General features: G+C 31.7%; 1 protein-coding gene across 1 annotated transcript; it reads left to right on the top strand.

Annotated features, from left to right (window-relative positions):
* Positions 1–5,024: 5,024 nt before the first annotated feature.
* Positions 5,025–6,197, top strand: LOTGIDRAFT_73524 (hypothetical protein; the record flags this gene model as incomplete). The annotated part of the gene is made up of 1 exon (XM_009062692.1): positions 5,025–6,197. A coding segment is annotated over one exon (1,173 nt), but the record flags the coding sequence as incomplete, so codon positions are not given.
* Between the last annotated feature and the right edge of the window lie 5,162 nt (positions 6,198–11,359).

Genomic DNA, 11,359 nt, shown 5'->3' with positions numbered 1-11,359 from the left:
CATGAAGAAAATCGAAACAAACCAATTTTAATTATTTTGTAGAATATCTAAGGAAACATCTAAGACATAAAAAATAAATTCGTTCTTTTAACTTTGACGAAATTCGGTGTTGAATCCTTATATGCACGAAAATAGGTTACACCACTGTAATCTATCTTCAAGGGGTGGGTCAAAAATCACACTGTTGTTAATATTCGGTAGACTTCCATAGTACGTTTGCCACAGGATTGGGGATGAACCGGTCTGAGTTTCAAAAATCTCAAAGGTAGTGGCCTTTGACTACGTCTGAGATGTTCGCTCATTGCTATCGTATCACAATCTTTCAGCTATATAGTTTCTATGCATTATATTGCATTATATGTATTTCAAAATATTTGATAATAAACCCAACATAAGTTAAACATGAAATCAGTTGTATTGATTATAAACATAGCGTATTCAATATGTTACTAACGGCGCTAAATAAACTATAAATGCTAGATAGCACATGGTATTTATCAGTCTACTGAAGCATAGCTCCATAATAAAATATTTACAGGTAGGGAATTATAGATAGCTTTTAGAAACACAAAAATAATGCAAATTTTTGTCGGTCACACATATTTGTGTTACTTTTTTTTTCAGATTGACGAGATCTCTTAACCCGAAAAATTCATGTATACTTTTCAAATATTATCGAGTGGCCCAGAAGAAACGTTTGTATTTCAGGATTATTTATCAAATATCAAAGCTAAGAACATAATATTGTAATTCATATTTACATAGATATATATAGAATCTTTGCACCAAATTACATCTTTATAGGTTGAATTGAACTGAAATACCAGCCCTTCCAAGTCAAAAAATTTAATGCCGTGAGTACGAGGGTTGGTCAAAAAGTTTTAGGCCTATCTGACTAGGCTAATAATTATTGGACAGAGATAAGCAAGATATATATCATAGTGTAAAAACCAGAAATGAAAAGCGTTATTGTTATGTAGTTTAAAATGTTTACTGAACATTTCATTTATATTGTTTGGAGCACATAAAAATATTTCCGTATATTTACACACTTTTACATATCCATGATAAGTATTAAGTATTGTTTGTTGGGAGTGGCCAAAACCTAAGGTCAAATTTTGGTATATTTCTTGAAATTTGAAACTTGTATATGTTTACAATTTCGTAATCATTTTGAAAATTCTAAAACTTGAAAAGTTATAAAGAAATTTCACAAGGGATTTTTTTTCATGCCAAAATCTAAAATTCAAATGGATAAGGCGTACTGCCTACCATGTTATATGGTATTGTCTTTTACATTGTAAAATGAAAAATCAATATGCATGTAAACTGGAACAGTACATGCACCAAATCGACTTTGGCAGTATACAACTGAATCTACTTAGACAGTATACAACTGAATCTACTTAGACAGTAAACCACTGAATCTACTTAGACAGTATATAACCGAATCTACTTAGAGAGTGTATAACTGAATCTACTTAGACAGTAAACCACTGAATCTACTTAGACAGTATACAACTGAATCTACTTAGACAGTGTATAACTGAATCTACTTAGACAGTATGCCATTGAATCTACTTGGACAGTATACAACTGAATCTACTTGGACAGTATACAACTGAATCTACTTAGACAGTATACAACTGAATCTACTTAGACAGTAAACCACTGAATCTACTTCGACAGTATATAACTGAATCTACTTAGACAGTAAACCACCGAATCTACTTAGACAGTATATAACTGAATCTACTTAGACAGTATATAACTGAATCTACTTAGACAGTAAACCACTGAATATACTTAGACAGTAAACCACTGAATATACTTAGACAGTATTTAACTGATTCTATTTAGATAGTATATAACTGAATCTACTTAGACAGTATGCCACTGAATCTACTTAGACAGTATACAACAGAATCTGCTTAGACAGTATACAACTGAATCTACTTAGACAGTATACAACTGAATCTACTTAGACAGTATACAACTGAATCTACTTCGACAGTATACAACATAATCTACTTAGACAGTATGTCACTGAATCTACTTAGACAGCATGCCACTGAATCTACTTAGACAGTAAACCACTGAATTTAGACAGTAAACCACTGAATCTACTGAGACAGTATATAACTGAATCTACTCAGACAGTATACAACATAATCTACTTAGACAGTATGTCACTGAATCTACTTAGACAGTATGCCACTGAATCTACTTAGACAGTAAACCACTGAATTTAGACAGTAAACCACTGAATCTACTGAGGCAGTATATAACTGAATCTACTTAGGCAGTATACAACTGAATCTACTTAGACAGTAAACCACTAAATATACTTAGAAAGTATATAACTGAATCTACTTAGACAGTATACAACTGAATCTACTTCGACAGTATATAACTGAATCTACTAAGACAGTAAACCACTAAATCTACTTCGACAGTATACAACTGAATCTACTTCGACAGTATACAACTGAATCTACTTAGACAGTAAACCACTGAATTTAGACAGTAAACCACTGAATCTACTGAGACAGTATATAACTGAATCTACTTAGACAGTATATAACTGAATCTACTTAGACAGTATATAACTGAATCTACTTAGACAGTAAACCACTGAATCTACTTAGACAGTATAGAACTGAATCTACTTAGACAGTGTACAACTGAATCTACTTAGACAGCATACAACTGAATCTACTTAGACAGTAAACCACTGAATTAACCAATTTTAACCAATAAATCTATAAACAAGTAAGAATTATAAATAAATCTACATTTAACACTTACATTTTTATGACCTTCTTACTTGATCTTTGACAATTCATTCCTGTTTATTGAGTTATGACCCATACTCTCATCGAAATTTTCAATTCATTCATTCCATTCAGGAATTAAGTAATTTTCTTAATTTTTCTTAATTTTCATATTTGAGCTCACATTGGTATTGGGTGTATTAGTTGCTGGCAGAGTTTTGTGGTAATAGTACAAAGCTGTGGTCTAAAGAAATTTCTCGGTCAGATGAGAGTTTCGAGTGAAGGGTAGGGAGTGAAAGTAACAATAATTTTAATAATATTAGTTAGACGGTTAGTTATATATAATACAATAAAAGTAAAAATAACATGAATGGAAATTCTCGGCATGTATTATGGAATGATATTATTGACCCTGACAAAAAAGTCTACCTGACCATTCGAGCAAGGAATTAGTACCACATAAATAATATAGCCAAATACACGAACTGTTTACTATATAAATTGCACTATACTGTACTGTGTTAACTTGTAGACAAATACTGAATTTTCCGGTAGGAACTTTCATTTATTCATGTTTTGGACCAATAACGCATATAATAATAATTTTTTTTTTCATTGTTGCACTATTCATCACGAGTTAAGATAATTCTATTTTCATCTTGCTTTATGAGCACAAGATGTTATAATTATTTAAGGATCAATACAGTAAATAGATATAAATAAAAGTAACCAATGAAAGAATGTAACTTTCGTATCGGAAATCTAAGGCAATGTATGGCGTTTGTTTAGACCATGACCAACCAACCCATTCTTGCATTCATTGGGGCTAATTCCGATGCATAATAATTTGTGGGTTTTTTTTTAATTTCATTGTTGCTTTACTCATTAAAATCATGGACATACAATCTCGGTATTATATTTTTATTTATTGTACTGTCACCAAATATAACAACTTGATACAATAGCCTATACACCAATAGCCCCTTGATACACTGGGTCTGCTATACACCATAGAGAATCATTTAAAGTAGGCTACCGTTTTAATATGACATTTTCACAATTATGTATAATAGAGATATAGTGGTATAATGGCAGTGGTATAATATAAAGTCTACGTAAATTCAGTTGTATACTGTCTAAGTAGATTCAGTTGTATACTGTCTAAGTAGATTCAGTTGTATACTGTCCAAGTAGATTCAGTGGTTTACTGCTTAAGTAGATTCAGTGGTTTTCTGCCTAAGTAAATTCTGTTGTATACTGTCTATGTAGATTCTGTTGTATACTGTCTATGTAGATTCTGTTGTATACTGTCTAAGTAGATTCTGTTGTATACTGTCTAAGTAGATTCTGTTGTATACTGTCTAAGTAGATTCAGTGGCATACTGTCTAAGTAGATTCTGTTGTATACTGTCTAAGTAGATTCAGTGGTTTACTGTCTAAGTAGATTCGGTTATATACTGTCTAAGTAGATTCAGTAGTTTACTGTCTAAGTAGATTCTGTTATACACTGTCTACTTAGTTATACACTGTCTAAGTAGATTCAGTTGTACACTGTCTAAGTAGATTCAGTTGTATACTGTCTAGGTAGATTCAGTTATATACTGTCTAAGTAGATTCAGTTGTTTACTGTCTAAGTAGATTCAGTTATATACTGTCTAAGTAGAATCAGTTATATACTGTCTAAGTAGATTCAGTTATATACTGTCTAAGTAGATTCAGTTATACACCGTCTAAGTAGATTCAGATATATACTGTCTAAGTAGATTCAGTTAAACACTGTCTAAGTAGATTCAGTTATACACTGTCAAAGTAGATTCAGATATATACTGTCTAAGTAGATTCAGTTATATACTGTCTAAGTAGATTCAGTTATACACTGTCTACGTAGATTCAGTTATATACTGTCTAAGTAGATTCAGTTATACACTGTCTAAGTAGATTCAGCAGTATACAGTTAGTTCTTTGTGCCAATCAGTATGCCGTCATCTCGTAAAACTGTTTTAAAAGTCTTAAATAAGCAACATTTCGGTTCAGAAGTAGCTTTCATATTATGGCATCACTAACTAATATAGTTTTTTTTAATCATTTCAGGCAGTGAATTGAATGGGAAACTATTACACAGATAAAGACATGAAAAGAAAATGCTGTCATTTTATTACCGTCTGTGTTTTGGTATTGTTCAGTGGTATCGGCGTTTATCTGTTTAGCTTTTTGGATACGGGGTATGTGCCGGAACAAAACACTGCTGCCATTTTCCTATACCTAGCAAGAATCTTACCTATAGTGGCGCTACTCCCAGTGGCGGTCTCAAACTTTCTGGGACTGGCCATTTTCAACACGCAAGAGAATCAACACAAACTAAAATCTTCAACTCTATTTGCGCCTTTCATTTGTTTCCGAGTATTTGTTGACAACGATACTATCTTTTCCGGACAAATGAGATCAATCGTCGAACAAAATATTAAGACTTGCCTAAACGTCGGCTTACGGAATTTTATTTTCGATGTTGTGACTGAACGATCCTTAGGACTAGTTCCATTGAATTATCTTCGTGAACTCATAGTGCCATCGAAATACCAAACAGTGTTAAATAGTCAAAGGAAGTCTCGTGCCTGGCAATATTGTCTTGAAGAAGGCGTTAATTTATTTTCTTATGACGACTGGATAGTTCATTTGAATGTGGGAACTGAAATGTCCAATAATTCTGTGATAAGCATTGCTAATTTTATATATGATAACAAATTTTTAATAGGTCAAGGACAAGTGACTTGCAGAAGCACATCAGCTAATGTAATTTCTGTTATGTCCGATTCACTTCGCATTGCAATGGATTATGGAATGTCGCGATTTGGTCTCCGATGTATGAATATGCCTCTATTTGGTGTTAAAAGTACATTTCTCTTGTGCAACGCTGGAGTGGAAAACAGTATTGGATTTGATTTCGGTAGTAAACCAGACATGACTGTTGAGAATATGATGGTGTTGAAGGCCTGGCAGCAAGGACACAAAGTGGGACACATTGATTGTGAAATGTATGAAAAAGAAACTAATTCAGTATTTCAATTTGTTAACCAAAGATGCTTATTTATATCTGAAATCCTACAAACTATCTCAAATACTCATGTATTTTTTATATACAAAATAGGAATTTTCATGGCGCTTGCACACACCATGTTAATGCATTTTGCAATATCATATTTCGTCCTCCATTTTATATTCCCTTTATCCGGCACTAGACCATTTACATTGGTGTACGGATTTATTTTTGGGTTAATATATTTCATGAATGTATTCGGTGCCTTTAAAACTCATTCGTTTCATATTAGGGACAGTATAAAACTATTGGTGTTGACAATACTTATGGTTCCGTTCAGTTTACTGATTGAAAGTTCCGCTCTGTATCAATTCCTATTTTCAAAACAAAAATCTAGATCTCGGGATGTTGTTACTAGAAATAATTGCCTCTCGGAGACGATCTGATCTAAACCAAAAATTATATCATTTATTTCATGTACTTTAATATAAAATTATTTGCAATCATTTGAACAAAAAGTGTCTAATGTAGTCTAAAACCTTATCGATGTTCCCAGAATATGTTGTGCATTATTGCTAGCATTATTGTAAGAAAGAGCAGCATTTGGAAATTGTTTTTAGCCTATATCTTACCTAGTCTTCTGAACTTTGACTGGGCTTAAAACACTTGAAAACATGTTGAAAAACGTTATTCGCATTTCTCGACATTGAAATAAATAGATTTACTGAAATCTTTTTTTGTGCTTTATGTCTTCTTCTGTAGGCCTAATGTACATTCTATTTTCTAACATTTTATTATATTGAAATTTGGACTATAGTTATTAAAATGTTAATTTATGTGCGCGACATATGGTTAATTTATCCCTATGAAATATGAATATATTAAAGTATAATAAATACATAGTCAAAACTATTGCTGTCACTATTCTTTATTTTATTCTCATATCTTGATTTATTTTTATTATTTGACGTTACAAGTTTCTATACACCCAAAAAAATTGGCGTGCAGTGGATGAATCGGCCGAATAAGATCCAAAGACAAAAAAATATTTCTGTATTTTTTTTTAAATATGCCCATGTCTATGTTTATAAGCCTTGCCTTTCCTAAAATTTAGGCCTACCTATATAAGACAAAACATGCCGTCACATATGCAGTACATTTAATTCGGATTATTAGATAGAGGGGAAGCAACTTACATTATTATTCATTTCTCCATTATGGTTTGTATTCAGTGAGAGTCCATGTCGATGTGTCCATGTAGTTTGACACCGACAGTATACTTCTTCTTGAGATAACTGATTTTATTCTCCGGTATATCTGTAAGAATTTCCTGAATCACCCAACAGGAGAAAATGTCTCTATTTCACCTAAACAAATATAAAGTCTAGCTCACAGGTCACGAATTGAATTGACCAAATTTGCTTTTTAATTTAAACTTTTTAAAACTTCTTTACAATGAGCGAATGACTTTGATAGTACTTTAAAATTGCATGGACAATTAATCTAGCCCTTCGTTTGTAACATTACTTAATGGAGAGAGTCCATAGGCACATTTCTTACGGCAAGACTTCATAGACCTGAGCAGTGAACATTTTTTCACTATTGGCAAATAATAAGTCTAGCTCACTGGTCTTAATGAATTGACCGAGTATTAAAGAAAAAAAGTTGTGTCCCTTATTTCATTATTACAGTCCTTCCTGGATTGTCATATAAAACACTTCGGTATGTTGGTTTTAAATGTCATTAAAGACTGCCAGGTTTAAAAAAAAAAGGAACATTGATTAAATTAATACAAAACATTTTCTTCAAAAAGAATTTCAAATGCCCAAAACCAAACACCTAACCTTAAATCTTGGTCAGACAGGAAGTGTATTTGTTTGAGGTAGGACCCTGGAACTTTTCATACCTAATCAATCAATTTTGGAATTTTAAATTCAAGAGACAACAAGACAAGTTTCTTAAGTTTAACTAATAAGTAGTTTATCTCTATCAAATTCTTTATTTACACGTGTTATATTTACAATGACAAAAACAAATGATATCAAATCCTTAACAAATAAAAAAAAAAAGACTGGAGAAAAAAAATTTGGGATCTCTGATTTGGATTGTGAATGTTTAATATTACATTTGGATTACTCAACCAATCACATTACTGTTTTGTTTTTTTCTGAATTTATTTTCGGTGCTCTGATTACATCTTATCAACTAATAAATAATTCCATTAATTTTAAGCTTATACATTGTTGTTTTTTTTTAAAAATGACAGTTTTCAAATTCCTTTGACATGCAACACATTTCGCCAATAGACAGCATTAAAACATTTTTTTTCTCCCTGATCAAAAAACAAAACAAACAACTACTAACTGAACAATGATTATTTCAGCCACTCTCCAAAATATAACATTTATTGTAGACCTTAACTGTTGAAGAGATCAGATATTACATTTTCAATTATCAATGTTATAATATGAACAATCAAATGAGATGAAGTGTTAAATTTTTAAATTAGTGCTAAAACATCTATGCATAATATAATATAATATCATTAAATTGGCTGATTTATTGGTTATGTTCTTTGACATAGAAATTAATCTAAATAGTACTAAAAGGTACAGATTCACTATTGATTTGGGTCTAGCATTATATGAAAGTAGTAAACTTCAAACTAGGTATTTTATCTTTCAAATGTGTATAATTCTAGATAAACATGATTTGAAGGCTCAAATCATTAAGGTGAGCCTGTGAACCGATTACTGATTAGTTTAGCTAAAAAAAGAGACAAAGTTTTGATATCGTGAACCTGTCCTCTTTAATATTTCCTTTACATTCACTTCTTTACTCTTGAAAGCATTTAACTCTGAACATTATTTTACTTATGGTTATCAGAAAGTAAATATATGTTTATTTTCTTAATTCAATACAAAAAATTCTTAATATAATCTCTTAACATGAATAACAAAAGACTGTTTTATCCAATATTCAGTAATGAGAAATGAAATGTATGTATTGAACACTACTGAGACATTTGAACATGATTAAAAGTGTTATATAAAACAAAGTATCTATCTTAATATTAAAACATATTATATGTCTAAACCAGTATTAGAGCAGAAAGGAAAACAAATAAATTGATGTCTAAGGGGTCGTTCGATTGGTGAGTTCTGCACATTCAGGATTCAAGGAAGCTCGAAGTTTAATAAAACAAGTTGGAATAGAGTTCAGAACGCACTCCATGTATGTATGTATGTAAAAATTTGAAAATAACATATTCAGCTTCCATACCTATTGATTGAAATAAGAATTTGACAGTCAGAACCTGTTTAAAACTCTCCAATTGAGCGCCACCTTATAGTGCTGAGATATGGCACTAAGTTACAATGATTCAGGTTTGCCTTGTTATGGTTATTTTGTCAAATATAGCAGTCAAACCCTTCAAATCTGTGGTTTCTATTACTCGTTGTCAAGCTACAAAACATCAAAACTTTTTGTGTTTCATTTCAGCTCTATCTAGTTAAAATTAAACAACTATATTTATATATACATTATATTGTCTCTAAATCTGTCATATAAAACAACTAATGAAAGTAGTCTATATACAATATGATATATTTGAATGATAAAACAATAACAACATTTGATTCTGTGGTTTTCAATGATAAAAAGGTTCAAGTATGTATACTGGTGAATCATTACCCAAGTTTAGTATACTTATTTCAGTTTTCTTATATATTACACTGTTGTTACACTTTTTATCATAAAACTAAATTTATTTTTTAAGACATTCCATATACAAAATAACAATAATTTTTAATCATATAATATTGATATGCAAGAATATAAAATAAAACCAAAATATGGTCCCATAAAAACCATAGCGAAAGGTACTCAGAATTACAATTACAAACACAGAAGAATTTGTTCTATCCATGCTTAACTCCTACTGCATGAACAAACTTTTGCTTAATTTAAAGATATTGGAAACCACACAAACTTTGTTGTTTAATATGATAATAAAATGTCTAACATATTGAAACCACACTTTGAGTGACCTAGCTAGAACACTGCACTCAAAATATATAACAATATAGAAATACTAAACACTAATTTCAGCTATGACTGGTTTTATTTCGTTTTTCTGGTGGTTCATCATAGTCATTTGGAGAAGCTGGTGGTCTTGGTGATGTCTGAGATGTAACCACATGTACAGTTCCTCCTCCATTCCCTTCATGATTTGGTGACACTGGTTCCATTTTCACCCCTGCTACTCGTAAAGAAGCAGGGTTTACTTGTATATTATATGGTAATTGTAGTGAACCACTGAAATGAAACAATAAAATGCATTTATTACATAATTCAGATAATACTGGTATTCTACCATCCTTCATTTGAGTTGATTAACTGTAGCTTGATTGTTCAAATACAGGAGTAAATTGTTCTGCAAAATATAGAGAAAATGATAAAATGACCTACCCGGGTGTTAATGTTAAGCCTGAAGCTTGTACTGCCGCTGTTAAAGGACCTTGTTGACTATTCAACTGAGCTACCAAAGGTGATAGACCAGATAAATCAGCAGTTGATAACTGAAATTCACCTGAAATTCAAAAATCAATAACTTGATATACCGATAACTAGCAACTAGAAAAAACAATTTTCATGCTCCACAACCAAGAAATGCTGATAATTAGCTTTAAAAATTGTTAATGTAAAGGTTGAAATTCAATCACATTTTCTACAATTGTCAGCCTTGACAGTAATAAAGAGTCGACATGCAACAATATAACAGTAAAAAATGAGGAAATAACATTTATTTCATCATACCTGCATTGAGAATTGATGTAGCCAAGGACGGATTAACTTGATGTCCAGGAGTCGCCATTGACATGATCGGTGTTTCTAGGCTCTGGTTTCCAATAGTCGTTCGAGTCTGAAAAGTATTAGTAAGATCAAAATTTATCCAGCCACTTGCAGTAACAATTATAAATGGTATCTTTCATTGACAATAGCCATATACTTAATTGTATATCAAGTTTACAACAAACGAGCAGTAATTATGTAGCAAAACCAAAATCAAACTAAAACTTACTTCAGAAGTGCGCTGCGGTATCACAACCTTTAAATTGGGTTTATTTTTTGTAGCGAGATCACCTCCACCTTGATCCTTGATAGGTAGAGGAGCTGGAGAGGTACTAGGTTGATGATGAGGAGGTTGTGGTGATGCTCTAGCTACTGTTGAAGATGGAGCTGGACTTGTTCGACTACCAGAAGGGCTAGGAGAAGATTGGGTGTAGGTTGTAGCCGGTGGTGGTTGAAGTAGAACAACTGTATTTTGAGAGCCAGTTGGTTGAGTAATGTAATGAGTACTAGTCTGTACTGGGACAGCCACTGGTATTGGGTTTTGAAACTGAGTTATATTCTACAAAAGAAAATTAGACATATTTATTTGTGAAATTTGTACATACCAACTTTTTCATTTCTGTTTTAATCCGCTTTTGCCATACCTGATTAAATGATAAATACAACTTCAAAATATTAGCTCTATGGACTCTTTGCA

This window comes from Lottia gigantea, assembly GCF_000327385.1.
Source record: "Lottia gigantea unplaced genomic scaffold LOTGIsca_53, whole genome shotgun sequence".
In the NCBI taxonomy this organism is placed as follows: domain Eukaryota; kingdom Metazoa; phylum Mollusca; class Gastropoda; family Lottiidae; genus Lottia; species Lottia gigantea.
This window is presented reverse-complemented; position numbering and strand designations above follow the sequence as displayed.